This window comes from Thermobia domestica, chromosome 3 (genome assembly GCF_964235325.1).
Source record: "Thermobia domestica chromosome 3, izTheDome1.hap1.1, whole genome shotgun sequence".
Taxonomy (NCBI): domain Eukaryota; kingdom Metazoa; phylum Arthropoda; class Insecta; order Zygentoma; family Lepismatidae; genus Thermobia; species Thermobia domestica.
In genome coordinates, this window is record NC_137456.1 from 37,585,258 (window position 1) to 37,603,391 (window position 18,134).

General features: G+C 39.1%; 1 protein-coding gene across 1 annotated transcript in view; it reads left to right on the forward strand.

Annotated features, from left to right (window-relative positions):
• LOC145680287 (uncharacterized) overlaps positions 1-12,583 on the forward strand; it is an 83,688-nt gene extending 71,105 nt beyond the window's left edge. The window contains exons 5-6 of the mRNA XM_081750646.1: positions 481-1,447; positions 12,381-12,583. Coding sequence (XP_081606772.1) covers positions 481-1,331 — 851 coding nt within the window. The 3' untranslated portion in view covers positions 1,332-1,447; positions 12,381-12,583. The remainder of the gene's footprint in view (positions 1-480; positions 1,448-12,380) is intronic.
• The last annotated feature ends 5,551 nt before the right edge of the window (positions 12,584-18,134 follow it).

An 18,134-nucleotide genomic window follows, 5' to 3' on the forward strand; every position in this document is an offset into this window, starting at 1 on the left:
TTGCATCAGCAAAATATAGTTTAAAAATTGATAAATAAATATGGCGCGTTCTGTGCATAGGAGAACAAAGTCCGTTTTTGTCATTTTGGATATATGTATACCTTTAAGATCGCTATGAGAAGCTCTTTTGTGAACTTAAAAGACTTATTTTCAGATCTTGTAAGGGATCTTGCAAGTGTTCATGTTCATATTCTTATAATGTAAAAGATAGTGTAAACTTTTCCATATACTTAAGCGTTTCGCATAACCTTTATGCCCCTTTTCCTTACAGCTTGTAGTCTGAAAATTGATTTCTTTGTGCTCTGAACGTTCCATACGTCCACAAAGCTGTTTAAAAAGGTAGATATGGCCATGTGGTATAATAACTCAATAAATGATACTCATATTTTTAAAATTTTCTGTTAAGTCTAGAATGGATCAACCCAAAGAAGATATACTGGACTTCTCATTCATTTATATTATTGTTGTTTTACTTTTCAGATGATTCGGTGTTCATATTAGATATGGCTCCTCCATATCCAGGAATAGCAGGCTATACTGATACAATGGAACCGGCATCAGCAAGAGCGTCTGCACCAGGATATACGCCTTCAGCTACGCCTACTCCTTATACTGGAGGATATACACAACAAAATTATGCTCAACCTCCTCCTCCAGGATACATGGGAGCTGCGCCCATAAACCCTCTTCCTCCATCTGGATATGCGCAACCAGGATATGGTCAACCACCTCCACTATCAGGATATGGCCAACGACCACCACCACCAGGATTTATACAACAACCTCCACCAGCGTACCCACAACAACAGCGCCTGCCATATCCGCAGCAACCTCCACCAGCGTACCCACAACAACAGCGCCTACCATATCCGCAGCAACCTCCACCAGCGTACCCACAACAACAGCGCCTGCCATATCCGCAACAACCTCAACCAGCGTACCCACAACAACAGCGCCTGCCATATCCGCAACAACCTCCACCAGCGTACCCACAACAACAGCGCCTGCCATATCCGCAACAACCTCAACCAGCGTACCCACAACAACAGCGTCTGCCATATCCGCAACAACCTCCACCAGCGTACCCACAACAACAGCGCCTGCCACTTCCGCAGCAACCTCCACCAGCGTTCCCACAACAACAGCGCCTGCCATATCCGCAGCAACCTCCACCAGCGTACCCACAACAACAGCGCCTGCCATATCCGCAGCAACCTCCACCAGCGTACCCACAACAACAGCGCCTGCCATATCCGCAGCAACCTCCACCAGCGTACCCACAACAACAGCGCCTGCCATATCCGCAACAACCTGCACCAGCATATCGATAATAAGGTACACCTCCTGAATACGCACAACTTCCGCGATAAGTACAGCAATCTCTACCTATACTGGATGATACACCACAAATATGTCCACCTGAATATTGATACTAGCACAAATAAAGGTAACTTTATTTCCTCTGATTTTAAATATGTAGTGGTATATATATTATGGTTCTCTTAATCTATAAGCAACTATAGGAACAGTACGAAGATGAACGTAAGTTCATCAAGCAGAATAGGTCCAGGATTTATATGCATTAAACAATATGTGCATGCTTGCAAATATGCAGAAAATGTTAGAAAATATTAGCTATAAATGAAATAATAAACACTGATTCACTTACCATTTAGTGTGCGGGGAATAAATTTCCACAATGCATTACTAGGAGTTCTTTTTAAGGTATTAAGGTGCCAAACTTCATCTATCGTATTCTAAAATAAGTTAATAGGCCGAAAGTGATTTTTTATCAACTGACGTGATTTGACAACATTTGTACACGTGGTGTTCAAATGAAAAAGTATGAAATGATACTGTGGGTATAATTGATGTCTTTATTTAAAAGTAATCACCGGAGGCTGGGGCACAACTATCCCACTGTTGGACGAGCCGAAGGATTCCGTTCCAAGAATTCCTGTGGCTTTATCAAACAGTCCTCCACTGTGTCCTTCAGTTCGTCGTCCGAGTTGAAGCGCTTCCCTTTGAGATGCATTTTTTAGCGTGCCGAACAGGTGGAAGTCGCAGGGCGACATATCCGGGTTGTAGGGTGGATACTCAAGCTGCTCACACTTGAACTTGTCCAATACACTTTGTGGCCTGGTCTCGGGTCATCACTCAAACTCTCCCGGTTTTCACGAAAACAGACTGATTTCGAAAGAAAACGAATGAAAAGATTCCGAAGTTCAAACGTATGCAGAAATATGTAAATATTCTTACGTGTTAGAATGTGCATTAACCTTTGTATATGTGATAATTCATTTTTAAACATATCATGGCGCTAGTCGTGAGTCCTCCAGAGTTTATTAAAAGGTTGTAATTTATGTACTTTTTTGTTTACGTACTTTGATGAAGTCCATTAATTCAGACCAAAATTTTGAAGAACAATGTAGGCCTACCTCCAACTGATTCTTCTTGTTAGAGTATAGGTTTCGTTGAAGAAGACCTCTACAATGAAGATACAGGCCATCATGTTCGTATGTGTAGTGCATTTGCATTAGTACCATTAAGCAGGATCGGTGGAGAGTGGCTCATCGTCATGGAGAATTGTTCATCTGGCCAGGAAATCGAAGAGTTCAACGATTATTTTATTGAACAATGGATGATAATCCAAACATTCCAAGAGAAATATGGAACTGCAATCGCCAAAGGCAAAGAACAAACAACCCAGTAGGGGATTGGCACAATAACTTAAACTGCAGCATATCTAATAGTACACTACATATTTGGAAGCTTCAAGGCGTACTAAAGCACATGCGACGTCTAGTTTTCATGATTTTGCGAGACAGTGCTTAGATTGCAATCCCGGGACGGGTAGAGAATCAACTTACATTCACCTTGACGAATGATTGCAATTAGCCCTGGAGAAGCTAGGAGATGGCGGAGACCTTAGGCTAAAAAATGTTTGAGAAGCTTAAACTATGTACAAAAGCTGGGATAATGAGCTATGAATTGCATAAAATCGATTGACGATGTACACCGTCACGACCTGCTGTTCGGTTGAAAAATAGCAAGATGACAAAGTTCTTCTTAGAACTGCCTTGGAGTAGGAGCTAATGCTGTGTGCTTCACAAATGAAGGGTACACGGAAAAAAGGGGCTCATTCCAATTTTTGCGGAAAAGCCAATATGGACACTACCTGTTGGTGCTAGTTTGTACTTCTAAATGATCTACGAATATTGTTTTAAAAAAAAGTGACTCGTTGCAGAGAAAGTTACACAAGAAAAACAGCTATACAAGGAAAGAAGAGGCCCATCAACATTTTAAATTGCTTCTCCTGACAAAAATGTAAAATGTCGATTAGCCCCTTCTTTCCGTGTACCCTTCAAATCACTACGTTTTTCTGTGCTCTGGGGAGTATTCTTATTTTCATTTGCTATTCTTTTTGTTTTCATTTATCAATTTGCAATAGTTTTTGTTCCTATTTTTTTATCTTATTTGTTTCAATTTCCTATTGTTTATGTTATTATTTTCATCTTCTTCTTTATTATAACTTTTGTTTGCCCATATTTTTGAACTTTTGTTGTTCATTTTAATTTCCAGTTATTTTCTTTATTATTCTTTTTGTGATAGTTAAACATTTTCTAAGCCCTCCTTCTCTAGTATTAATTGTATTTGTTCGTATTTATTTTAACTTGTGTTTGCTATTTTTCAGTTCTTACTTAGTTCACATTAGTCCTACATCCCCCATTTTCCAATAGCGAAAGCAGTTTCAAGATGAATCACGTGATTGACAGATGGGCCGTGTGAAAAAGCACTACACCTTCAAAAAGATTAATCCGATGAACAGGACCGTGTGAAATTGCTCGATAATTGCGCCGTGCGAAAATGCACGACACCGTGAGAAACATTGGGGTTAGAACGATCGTTAATAATATTAAAGCAATATAAGATTGCAATAATAATTGCATAAACAATAAAATTTCATGAAGAAGCTGACTTAGTTAAACTAATGATTGTCTCTTCATAGGTCCTTAGTGGCTCTTCGAGACAAAGGAAAGTTCGGGAGAAAGCACTCGCCTGCAGAGAAACTAAGCATGTCATTTGAAAGACCAATTCGTACTGATTACAACAAGCTAATAAATCCTTGTTCGGTCGAGAGATTCAACGTTAAATGCACGATTGCACCTCCTAGCGACCTACCGTTATAATGTAGCCTGATGGTTGAATTTGCTACTGCCTGCTCAAGAAGTCCATTCACAGACAAATTGTCCATTGCAAGTTGGATGACGGATGACAAAGACGTAATGGTTGAGAACAGTGTTTCTTTCAGACATGTTTATTGGGGGGGAGGAACACTGCCTCCCTGGAGCTCTGAGGGGAGCTCCAATCCAAGGAACAGATTAGCGTGGGTAAGTGGTTACTGCATGGGATTTTCACCCAGAAGACCCTGGTTTGAATTCCAGGAGGTTCAAAACTTTTAACGATCTTCAGTTTCAATTTCAACCCATACTTTGTGTGATAAGCAAGATCTTCTCCTGGGGAGAAGGAAAAAGATGTTGAAATGGCGAGAATGAGAGAGAATGGGAGTAGAACCATGAAAGGAAAAACTTATTTCTTTCAATTGTTCCAGATTTGATATTTTTCAGTTTATGTAAACTATTTTCTAACTCATATATAATCAGTGTCTTTTCTTTCTTCCCATATGCAGTAATTAAGTAGTGAAATAGTATACACACAACGAGTTATAATGTCTGATATAGCGAGTGTAAAGAAAAGGAGATCAAAACAAGAGAAAAAGTTCTCTTGCAGTTTATCGATTTCAGCTTCGGTTTATAGATTCAAGGTTACCAACCTTGAATCTAAAATGGACTCCTGACAATTGGAACTGAATACAAACATGTGGACAAACTTCCGGAGGTGATTCCTGAGATCGAAACAAGAGAAAAAAAAGTCCCCTTCCAGTTTCTTGAATTCAGTTACAGATTCGAGATATAGGGTTGCCAACTTGGAATCCAAAATCGACTCCTGACAATTGGAACTGAACACAAATATGTGGACAAACTTCCGGAGGTGATTCCTGAGACCAAAACAAGAGAAAAAGTCCGATTGCAGTTTCCAGAATTCAGCTTCAGTTTCGAGATACAGGGTTGCCAACTTGGAATCTAAAATCGATTCCTAACAATTGAAACTAAACACAAACAATTGAAACTGAACACAAACATGTGGACAAACTTCGGGAGGTGATTTCTGAGATCAAAACAAGAGAAAAAGCCGTATTGCAGTTTCTCGAATTCAGCTTTGTTTGGGATAGACAGTATCCAACTTTGACTCCAAAAAGCAATGCCATTCAATGGGAATACACGGAATACTTTACCATAAATCAGAAATGAAACATTACCAGAAAACTTACTTGTCAGAAAATAAAATGTAGCAATGCGCTGGGGATTAGGGGAGAATAAGTAATCCCATCAGGTTGTCAGTGCTGCCATCCTGGTATATCGAGTTTGGTTTGCATATTGCACTATCATTAGGGTAGAGACCTGCACGGGCCGGGCTTGGGCGGACCGACTCTGTTATTTCTTTGGGCCTGGCCAGGCTTGGGCAGGCCGACATTGATTTCTGTTCAGGTCGGGCTGGGCTGGGGCGATTAATTGCAATTCTCTAATAATTATTGACTTTCGTTAAACGATAATTGGAATAAAGCCAAACGTTGAAGAAGTGTGCCCGTGAAAAATGTTACAAAGAATGCAATAGCTATTTACAGTTTGTGTTGCTTAGCGGCTTCACTTTCACTATAGAGGATTGCAGGCATTGCGCGGTAAATTGAGCTCTGACCTTGACCTTCACTGAACCCAAAATATGACAAGAAGGAGTGGGAAAGTTTTGCCTGTCGCTAAACAATATTGCCATCTTCACTTTATGCTAAAAATCAATTAAGTTAGATTTTTGTTACAGGAAATGGAGTTTTTGTTCTCTCGATGATAGGCAAAGTTCTAGGAAGCAATGGTACCATTCGGGAGGCAAGCGTCAGGTTGTGAACCAGAGTTTAGAAAATGTTTCTGATGGTTAGGTCGTTTATTACTAAATTTTGAAAAAGATTGGGGCTCGAGCTAATTTTTTTAAAAAATTATCGGGCCGGGGTCGGGCCAAAAACTTTTAAAACTCATCGGGCCGGGCTCGGGTCGAAAATCTCCAAAAATTTACGGGCTCGGGCCGAAAATCTCCAAAACTTTTCGGGCCCGGCGCATTCGGGCTGGATTGGGCTCGGGCCGAAAAATTCGGCCCGTGCAGGTCTCTACATAAGGGCAACCCAAAAGCATAAAAAGCATAACGGCAATTTACACATATGGTTGGTACCTTGAATATGGTTGTGGTTGTCTAAGGGTCTAGAAGAAACTAATTTTAAAAGCATAATAAAGCATAATTTTATAAAATAAAGCATAAAGCATAATTTAAAATAGCACACATTTTGGAAAATTATATTAGAACAATTCTTGGAAAATTCTGTTTAATTGCAAGCTTAACATACTGTGTTAATATTTTAAAAACCAATATTTACAATGCAAGATCTTTGAGAACATAACAATGCAACAATGAAAAGCTTGTTTTTATTTCTATTGTTATGTGTACCTCTTGAACTTAAGGACTTTCTGTACTTTTTGGTGGCATCTTTTATTTTCTCTTTCTGCATACACTGCATGTGCACCTCTAAGGCGCATACAAATGTAGTGTTTAAAAAAAAAACTGACTCGAGTTTATTTTGAGTTTAACGTCCCCTTCAGTAGAGAGACTATATGAGATGGGACCTACTGATTAACGTGGAATCCGAGCTACAAGAGCTCTCGCCGGGAATCGAACCCGGGTCTTCCACGCCAAAGGCACGTAGTAAAGCATATCTCTTTACAGTGCATTAAGTAGAAAATTCATTAGATATAAAAGCAGGGGTGTAGCCAAGGGGGGGGCCCATCGGGGCCGGGCCCCCCCAAATGACCAACTTTTAAAACATCATAGTAAAATTATCTCGCTTCATTCATTTAAAAGTAACAAAGTTTATTGACAATTAATAATTTATGGTAAAATAGTATGGAGAAATATTGTTTTTCCATACCGATCGAAAAATAGTATAGTATCTCTTCCTTATACCGATCGAAAAATAGAATACTTTTTGTGACAGCAGATTACACAATTTACTGCGATTTATATTTGACAGTTTGAAGACAAACGTTTTAATAAGGTACTACAAATACAGCCATAAAACAAAGTACTAAACTGATTTGTAAGTACAGTGTATTTTTATATGCTTTAACAAGTATTTTAAAAGACATAGAGGATGGAAAATTTGGTGAGAAACAATGCTTTTATTCAATTTGGGTTTCATTCGCTCTCTCTTTTATTTCTACTCACGAGGAAACAGTCTTAAATGTAAACAACCGATTTGGCTGGGGTCGGGATATGTGTTACGCGAGACCAAAGTAGGAGACACGTATTTTGGCTTTTGGGCCCATACGCAGAAATTTCCGAAATACGGGGCCCCAAAGTGGCCCTACATGCTATAACTAAAAAACGAATGACGTAACTTGTACACAACCGATTTGGCTAGGGTCCGGATATGTGTTACGGAAGACCAAAGTAGGAGACACGTATTTTGGCGTTAGGGCCCATACGCAGAAATTTCCGAAATACGGTGCCCCAAAGTGGCCCTACATGCTATAACTAGGAAGCGAATGACGTTACTTGTACACAACCAATTTGGCTGGGGTCCGGATGTGTGTTACGGGAGACCAAGGTAGGAGACACGTAATTTGGCGTTTGGGCGCATACGCAGAAATTTCCGAAATACGGGGCCTCAAAGTGGCCCTACATTCCATAATTAGGAAGCGAATGACGTTACTGGCACAGAATGTTGGCTTGGGTTGGAATATGTTATAATATATCCAAAAGTATGGGACTTGTGTTTGTTGTTAGGTCCCACAAAAAGGAATGTCGAATGTACAGGGTCCGATATTGCTAGATTTTCAATAAGGCCATGAAGTTAGAAATACAAGCGAAAAACGCAAACATTCTTTCGCTCCGTTGACACCCTCGTGGTCAGCAGATCCCCCTCGACGGCTTGTGCCAGCTGAACATCTGTTCAGAATTGCATGGGTACCACATACGCCAACTTCATGGCGTTATTAAAAATCTAGCAATATCGGACCCTGTACATTCGACATTTCTTTTTGTGGGACCTAACAACAAACACAAGTCTCATACTTTTGGATATATTATAACATTCCAACCCAAGCCAACATTCTGTACCAGTAACGTCATTCGCTTCCTAGTTATGGAATGTAGGGCCACTTTGAGGCCCCGTATTTCGGAAATTTCTGCGTATGGGCCGAAAAGCCAAAATACGTGTCTCCTACTTGTGTCTTCCGTAACACATATCCGGACCCCAGCCAAATCGGTTGTGTACAAGTAACGTCATTCGCTTCCTAGTTATAGCATGTAGGGCCATTTTGGGGCCCCGTATTTTGGAAATTTCATGTATGGGCCCAAACGCCAAACTACGTGTCTCCTACTTTGGTCTTCCGTAACACATATCTGGACCACAGCCAAATCGGTTGTGTACAAGTAACGTCATTCGCTTCCTAGTTATAGCATGTAGGGCCACTTTGGGGCCCCGTATTTCAGAAATTTCTGCGTATGGGCCCAAACGCCATAATACGTGCCTCCTACCTTGGTCTCCTGTAATACATATCCGGACCCCAGCCAAATCGGTTGTGTACAAGTAACGTCATTCGCTTCCTAGTTATAGCATGTAGGCCACTTTGGGGTCCCGAATTTCGGAAATTTCTGCGTATGGGCCCAAACGCCAAAATACGTGTCTCCTACTTTGGTCTCCCGTAACCCATATCCGGACCCCAGCCAAATCGGTTGTTTACACTTAAGACCGTTTCCTCGTCAGTGTAATAAAATAATTATGTTTTTTTAGTCACGAATAATAAATAAGTATATTTGTCAGGAAACCGTAAAGAAATTAAGTGAAATTTCAAAGAAAATCAATCTTATGTAGATAGGTTCTGTATACAATGTCTTAAATTTAAATATAAAGGTAACCAAGAAACGTGTTGTTGCTTTTTCACACACCGCCTTCGAACATCGATATGTCACCTAACCTGGAAGATGAAAAATAGTCCCCATCAGCATCGACGACCTTCTGAAAACGTTCTGGAAGGCCATGGAATTCATCGCGGTAGAACGTGGTGGGCCGTGAAACGAAGAAAGTATCAGGTGCATTTTGGACTTTTACTAGAAATTTGAAATGGCGTCCTCTAATGTGATTGTCCAAAGAATGGAACAGATGATAATCGGACGGTGCAATACGCTGAGAATATAGTGGTTGCAATATTGTTTCCCATCCAAGGCGAAAAATGGTGTCCTGAGTCATCCTAGCCACGAGGGACTTAGCGTTGTCCCGTAAACGAGGACACATTTGCAATTCAGAAGTGATGGCTCCAGAGTTTTGAGTTTTTGTTGAGCACAGCTCAACTGCTGACATTACACAGTTGCATTGATACTCTGACCAGCTGGTAGCAGTTCCCGATGCACGATGTACCAAACACACAGAAGGACCTTCTTCTGGTACAGTGCTGGTTTCGGCTGTTTTGAAATCGGTTCATGGGACACTAACCAATGATGACGACGCCGTGGAGCTTCGTATAGGACACACTTTTTATCACATGTTAACGCTCAGTCCAGAAATGGCTCCGAAACAGTAAATAAACACAGGCGACTGCAGCGTTGCCTTCTGACCCGGAGTCAAAATATGAGAGACCCATCGACCCAACTTGTAGTGCTTCACAAGTTGATGGATGTGCTGCTTAATGGTTTCTCCACACACTGAATTGTAGCCCCAGTTCTTCTTTGTACATGTGTTGGTCTTCTGGCACGTGGTGTTTTCGGGTGTTTCGTCATCGTCCTTAAACTTGTTAAACCATCGCTGCAATGTCTGCGTCATCACGACACCCTCACCAAAGGCCTGGCATATCTTCTGTCCCGCTACAGCGGCGTTTGACCTCCATTTGAACTCGTTCAGCATACATGCTCATATGACGCTCTGTGGAAGTCCCATGTTCCCTCTGTCTTTATGCAAGTTCACGGTGTGTCTGAATTGCCACAACCAGGTAGTATGTTGGATATACCTACAACAACAACTGACTTTCGCCTTATCTCCACTCGCATTCAACTCACGATGTGAGGTCCAATTGAACACAGACCTCCACGAAAAGGGACAGAACTTTCTTGGTTACCTTTATAGTTATGCACAAAGGTATAGCGTTTGGTCCCGGGCAGTAGTTCTGGATTAAGCATAATAAAAACTATCTTAAATATAATTTATGGATAATAATAATAATAATAATAATAATAATAATAATAATAATAATAATAATAATAATAATAATAATAATAATAAGAAGAAGAAGAAGAAGAAGCTAAAATAGTGTTTTTAGTTTTTCAGACTAGCAGCAATACATTTTTTGGCTTTGTACATTTTAGCTGGCCCCCCTCAAAAACGACGGGCCCCCCCTACAGAAACCTGCTGGCTACACCCCTGTATAAAAGAAACTGGTAGCATAAAATATTAATAAAGAGATCAATATATTTAGAATATTTAATGTAAAGTAAATATTATACATTATACACGATTAATATAAAACAATGGTTGAAATTAACAATAAAGCATAATTTGGAAAGATACAAAGCATAATTAAACAAAAAATAAAGCATAATGTGAGTTGCTCTATCATATTACTAGGCATCTAAGTATTCGCTAATGAGTGTATGCAACATATGAAGCAGAGAACACAGTGTAGCCACCTGGAAATATACCAGGCCAAACATCAAAAAGAGACCTTCGTAAAGGAATCTCCAGAAAAAGACAATATGCAAGGACGGAAGCCGGGAGTGAAACAAGATAGAAACCGCAGATCAGTTTATGTACTGGTGGGTTTTACGTTAGGGCGGAACCAATTACAACATACTACAGTAGGCTATATAGTAAAAGTAACTTGTATTCCTTACATGGAGCGAAGTAACAAACTGAAACGACCGTTATATTCGAGTCATTGTGGCTAAATTCACTCCTGCTTTCATTTAGGCAATAGCTTCTACACCAGGAAGAAAGCCAAGTAAATGGAAAGAACCTGCCGTCTTTACTATTGCACGAGGATATTACTCGTACATTCGTAATTAGATTTTCTGCACCTACTTAGGCCCAGGTGTTAGTCTGCATTACGGACAGATGGCAAAGGAGATTTCAAACCGGACCCCAACGCTTTCACATGAGCATGAGCATGAACACGAGCATAAGCTTGACCATGGAATCTGTAGCAAAGCTAGTCAGAGAGTCAATATTGTTTTTTTTTTTTTTTTTTTTTTTTTTTTTTTTTTTTTTTTTTTTTTACAGTGCACTAGTTTTTGAAGTCGATTTTTGATTTCAAGTTAGCAGCCCTGTATGTTGAAACCGAAGCTGAAATCGAGAAACTACAAGAGAATCTTTTCTCTTGTTTTGACCTCAGGAATCACTTTCCGAAGTTTGTCCTCATGTTTGTGTTCGGTTTCAATTGTCAGGAGTCGATTTTTGATTTCAAGTTGGCAGCCCTGTATGTTGAAACCGAAGCTGAAATCGAGAAACTACAAGAGAATCTTTTCTCTTGCTTTGGTTTCAGAAATCACATCCCGAAGTGTGTCCTCATGTTTGTGTTCGGTTTCAATTGTCAGGAGTCGATTTTTGATTTCAAGTTGGCAGCCCTGTATGTTGAAACCAAAGCTGAAATCGAGAAACTACAAGAGAATCTTTTCTCTTGTTTTGACCTCAGGAATCACTTTCCGAAGTTTGTCCTCATGTTTGTGTTCGGTTTCAATTGTCAGGAGTCGATTTTTGATTTCAAGTTGGCAGCCCTGTATGTTGAAACCAAAGCTGAAATCGAGAAACTACAAGAGAATCTTTTCTCTTGTTTTGACCTCAGGAATCACTTTCCGAAGTTTGTCCTCATGTTTGTGTTCGGTTTCAATTGTCAGGAGTCGATTTTTGATTTCAAGTTGGCAGCCCTGTATGTTGAAACCAAAGCTGAAATCGAGAAACTACAAGAGAATCTTTTCTCTTGTTTTGATTTCAGGAATCACATCCCGAAGTTTGTCCTCATGTTTGTGTTCGGTTTCAATTGTCAGGAGTCGATTTTGGATTCCATCTTGGGTTGCATCTTTGCAGGCGTTTATAATACCAGTAAAAGTACTGTAGCCTATCTTTCGGAATTATAGCAGTTAAGGATGGCGGAAGTATGGTAATTATTTGGCTCACTGTACATTATCACTTACAATTACGATTTCTTCAATATTTTATTTTTCTCTTTCAGAATTCGTCCTGTCCATTGGCTAAAGATAGGCGTGCAACACAAGAAACGTATCATTAGTAACTGACAGATGAAGAAAATGTATTTTAGATCAATGTCTAAATATGAGCACTTTTGTTGTGTACATACATTTTGAAAACAAATTTTATATCTTTTTAATTGTGTATAATTTTGATGTCGTATTTTTATTAAAGTACAGCTATTTTCATTGTGTGTTATTCCATAAGATTGAAATGTTTTATTTGTCAGTTGGATGCAAAAATTGAGGGAAAAGAAGAGAAAGAAGAAAGTCGAGTCAGTGGCGTAGCAAGAAATTCATTTCAAAGTTTTCGAATAGAGAAAATTTTGGTGTTTAAAGTCAATTTAGTGCTGATGTGTTCCCCTTCAGAATTTTATGGAATATATAAGATGAGCCAAGGGAAATGTGATACTTGAAAATGGCAACACTGCCAAACTGAAGTGGGTGATGGCGCTAGTTGCTATGCTGCCTACATCACAGAGGTCTGCTATTTAGTTTACAATGAGTCGTTGGCCAGCGCACATGCGTGTTCAAACGGTGGAGGAAGCCTTTGTTCACGAGAAGAGTATAATTGCTGTTCAGCGAGAGCTGCGACTTGGGCAGGACCGGCATTTTAGTGTGTCAAATAGGAAAGCAATTACTAGGTGGGCGAAACAGTGGAAAGAAACTGGTTCTGTCGTCGACAAGAAGTATGAAGAACTTTCAAGGACAAGTTCGTACACCAGAAAACATCGATCGTGCCAGGATTTGCAGCGAAGTCCGCAAAGATTAGCTTGTCGCCATGCAAGAACACAGCACATGTCGCAGACATCATTGCGTCGCATTTTAAAAGAAGACCTACACTATCATCCATATGAGATACAGACTGTGCAACAATTACGACTGATTGACAAAAATCCTTTGTGTAAACAATCCACAGGATTGTTTGTAGAAAAATTGAATCGTGGTGAAGACTTGCTGAACAAACTTATGATGTCTGATTAGGCGGATTTCCACCTGAATGGATGTATCAATAAACAGAATTTTCGTTACTGGTCGGGCACAAATCCTCAAATTCTCCACGAGACTCACACGTACAGCCCTAAAGTTGTCATTTGGTGTGCCATCAGTGTCGTTGCGGCACTGTTTCATCCACCTGGTGATTGCTTTCTTGTTTGACTCTTAAATGCCGGTCCTGCCCCTGCCATAGCTCCCGCTGAACAGCAATATACTCTTCTTGCGAACAAAGGCTTCCACAACTTGAACACGCACGTACACTGCCCAATGACTCATGATAAACTAAACGGCAGACCTCTGCTCTATGATGTAGACGACATGGCAACTAGCGCCCCATGCGCTTCAGTTTTGCAGTATTACCACTTTCAAGTGCCCCATTTCCCGTGGCTCACTCTATATATACTGTCCCATAATTCGTGTGTAAATTTTAATTTCATAGTACTCAGTACTCGTAAAAGCTAGAACTGTAAAATTTGAAGGCAATTTAGAGGAAGGTCAGAAGATTTGTTGGATAGCAAAAGGAGATCACAGATGATATAGTCTGCGGAGTTACGGGGTGAAAGGTCAAAATGCAATTTTTTCCTTATGGGATTTCAATGTTAAATAGTACTTTCACATGCCATTTTTTTTTTTTTTTTTTTTTGAATATCCATCTCCGGTAGCAAAAATTGGTATATCGACATAAATTCTGATCCGAAACAATGTGATAACGAGAAATGCAGGCAATCGTCACCCGGTAACCTCTAGCACGTCATCTGTGACCCATGAGGAAAAAGCTCCCTTTTCAACAGCTTATAGTACACAATTAATTCAGTTGAAGATAATGTTAAAAAACCATGTATAAAGGATCTACCGAACATCCTTTTTAGCAAAGCAATATCATCAGAGGTCAAAGGTCACGTTGCTAAAATGTCATATTTGATGTGTTAACAAGTAAAAAAACTGTGACATTGAAAATAATGATTTGAGGTGCCATAGAACCCATGCATAAAGGTCCTTCCAAAGGAGTGTGTATGGGCATAGGAGAAAGATCAACAATGTCCTTAAAGGTCAAAGGTCACATAGTTAAAATTTCTGTTTGATGTGTTAGCAAGTATGAAACTGCTACGTTTGAAAAATGATTTGAGCTACCATAGAACCCATGCATAAAGGTCCTTCCAAAGGAGTGTGTAGGGCACAGGAGAAAGATCAACAATGTCGTCAAAGGTCACGCAGTTAAAATTTCGTGTTTGGTGTGTTAAAAAGTATGAAACTGCGATGTTGGAAATAAGGATTTAGTTGCCACAGGACACATGCAGAAAAGTCCTTCCAATTGGTGTGTGTGGGGTCAACAATATAAAAGATCAAAGGTCATGCAGTTAAAATTTTATGTTCGATATGTTAGCAAATATGAAACTGCGATGTTTGAAATAAGGATTTGAGTTGCCACAGGGCACATGCAGAAAGGGTCTTTCAATTGGTATGTTTGGGCATTGAAAAAAAGTCAGGAATGTCATAACAGGTCAAAGATCACGCAGTTAAAATGTCATACTTGTTGTGTTAGCAAGTATGAAGCTATGAAGTTGGAAATAAGGATTTGAGCTTCCATAGAACACATGCAAAAATGTCTTTCAAAGGGGTGCACATGAGCATAATGAAAAGGTCAATATTGCCATAAAATGAAGAAGCCAAATTTTGTAATTCAGGTACTGAACACAATGGTATGTATCTGTTTCTGTGATGTTTAAACCAATGAATAGAAAATAATTACTTAGCTTTCCAAAACTGCATTCGAAATGTTTTGTTTTTTTAATTGAAACATATTAATAACTATTCACTACACAGAAATATTGTTTTACCTATACAACAAATACTGACGTCCTTGTAAACTGTAAATGTTTTTAGTAGTTTGCAGTTTATTCCACGTGACCTCCGTGATGTGCTAAACATAAGTTCACTCTGTGTATAAGGGTCTTTGAGAAGATTTTTTTAAGAGTGTCTGGAGTTATCTGTCCAACGACACCCTGTATCGATTGTCGAAGTTCTTCAAGTATTGTTGAAGGAGTTTTATAAACTTGTTGCTTAAGAAAGCCTTACAGAAAGAAGTCACATGGGGTTAGATCAGGACTTCTAGCTGGCCACTCAACATCAGAGCCCATACTTATTAAACGGTTTTCAAACCTTTCTCTTAAAATTTGTAATGTTGCTTTGGACGATGTGTTGGAGCACCATCCTGTTGACACTACATATCATTGTATAGATCAAGATTTAAGCAATCAAGTTCAGGAAAATTTTTGCAACATATTTTGGTATGTAATTTGATTAACGTTTCCTTCGAAGAAAAATGGCCCTATTACACCAGTTGCTGTTAGTCCCAACCACACCATAATACCCTTTTGATCTGCACAGCGTTTAATTCTTTCCGCCGGTGGGCCGGGTCCCCAGAACCATGCATGTGACGAACACACCGTTCCATTAAAATTTAGCTTAATCTGACATTATAATTTGAAATAAAAATATGGTATTTTCATTTAATTTGTCTACCGTCCAGTTACAGAATAAAATTCTGGTACCGAAAGCATCATCTTGTAATTTATGTACAGATGTACAATCTTAATCCTGTACGCCTTAAAATCAAGCACACGCAATATCCTACTCAGCGAACTTCTTTTAACGTTGAGTGCAACACTCCGGCGACGGATTGATTTTCTTGGTGAACTAAGCACAGAACGAACCACTTTGCGTTTAGAGATCCCTACAGATGGTCCTGCCTTTCGTTGTCGCTGAGAAAGATGTTCCTTGCTAAAACAGTTATTCCAAAATTGTTTATAAAGACGAAGAATTTGGGTATTGCTTATTTTCACAGCCCACTGTGCAAGCGCCTTTCTCCGCGTTTTTGTAATCGATTTGTACTAAGAACGTAACACTCAAGCAAATCGGTACGTTGTTTCTTTGTTAGTGTATCCATTGTGACTTACACAATTACACACACTCACACACTTCCAAACACGTAGGCCTATGTGTACAGGAAAAATAAGAAATACAACAGTTTTTATTTTCTTACACACTCACAAGACACACGAGATTCACTAACTCATTTAATGTTATGCTTAATTCCACACTCCACTGCCTCACTATCTCTGTCCAACCAGATCATCATTCGAGTAACACCAAACCACCCTTGTGAACGAAACAGACTGATCATTTGACGTGAGCCTAAAACATAAACAGACCATGTTTATGCTTCAGTCGCGAAAGGGTATCAATAAGAGTGAATCTCTTCCTACATATGGGGAAGCAATTTATTTCCAGTGGAATTATTATTTTCTTCTCAATTTTTTGAGTAAGCATCAAGGCAATATTAAGGCAGCCATATTTATTTTTCATGAGAATACGGGACATCTTTGTTCTTCTTTCAAACTTCTCAACACAATGCATTGTTTCGAAATAGTTTATTTTCAATGGCTTATGCTATTTCAATGCATATGGATACAGGAAATAACGAACAATCTATAGTACAGTTGCTCTCAGGAAATTTCTCTTTTTGGAGGACTCTTGAGCTTTTGCATTTACATGCGATATTTTCATTGGAATACGCTACCCAAATAATATGTTTTTTTTTTTTTTTTTTTTTAGAATCTAGGAGACGAAAGAAAATCGTGGACCTACTACGTTCTAGAATGTCCTGTACACAATAGGGCGCATTCTATAATTACTTCCTAAAATTAAGTATTCTTGTTATTTACAAAGAAAAGATTTCCCCGAGTCCAGAAAAATGAGCCGAGAGCTTACTTTCATACATTATAAGAATTCAATTTAACATTTCGCATAGTTTCATACCAGCAATATACGAAAACGAACTCGTGATCTTTGACCCCTTATGAATCCAAATTTTCATTTTTGGTTGAAACGAAACCTTCAATATTTATTAACCGCATGTTTTAGTGACATCTGTGATTGGATTAATGTTGCACTATAAGATGTTGAATGCGGAACAAATCCCACAAAGGTCACAAGGTCACAGTTTCCCATTTTCCAAATAAACATTCTTAGTTTTAAATACCATGCCAACTAAATTAGTTTTCAAACATTGCCGTCTCATACTTGCCAATATATGAACTATGAACTTATTATTTCGTGACCCTTGACCTTATATGACATTGTTGACCTTTATCCTATGCCCATACATACCAATTCGAAGGACCTTTATGCATGTGTTCTATGGTAGCTCAAATCATTTTTCAAACGTCACACTTTCATACTTACTAACACATCAACTATGATGTTTTAACTGCATGATCTTTGAACTTTTATGACACTGTTGATATTTTTCTATGACCATACAGACCCCTTGAAAGGACCTTTCGGGCATGTGTTCCACGAGAGCTCAAATTATTTTTTCTAATGTTACAGTTTCATACTTATCAAACATGAAATTTTAACTGCATGACCTTTGACCTGTTATGACATTGTTGACCTCTATCCTATGCCCCTACACATCAATTCAAAGGACCTTTATGCATGTGTTCTATGGTAGCTCAAATCATATTTCAAACGTAACAGTTTCTTTCTTGTTAACACATCAAATATGACATTTTAGCTATGTGACCTTTGACCTCTGATGATATTGCTGACCTCTACGCTTTGCTAAAAAGGATGTTCGGTAGATCCTTTATACATATGTTTTTTATCATTATCTTCAACTGAATTAATTGTGTACTATAAGCTGTTGGACTCCTGTATTCAGCAGTACGAGAATATAA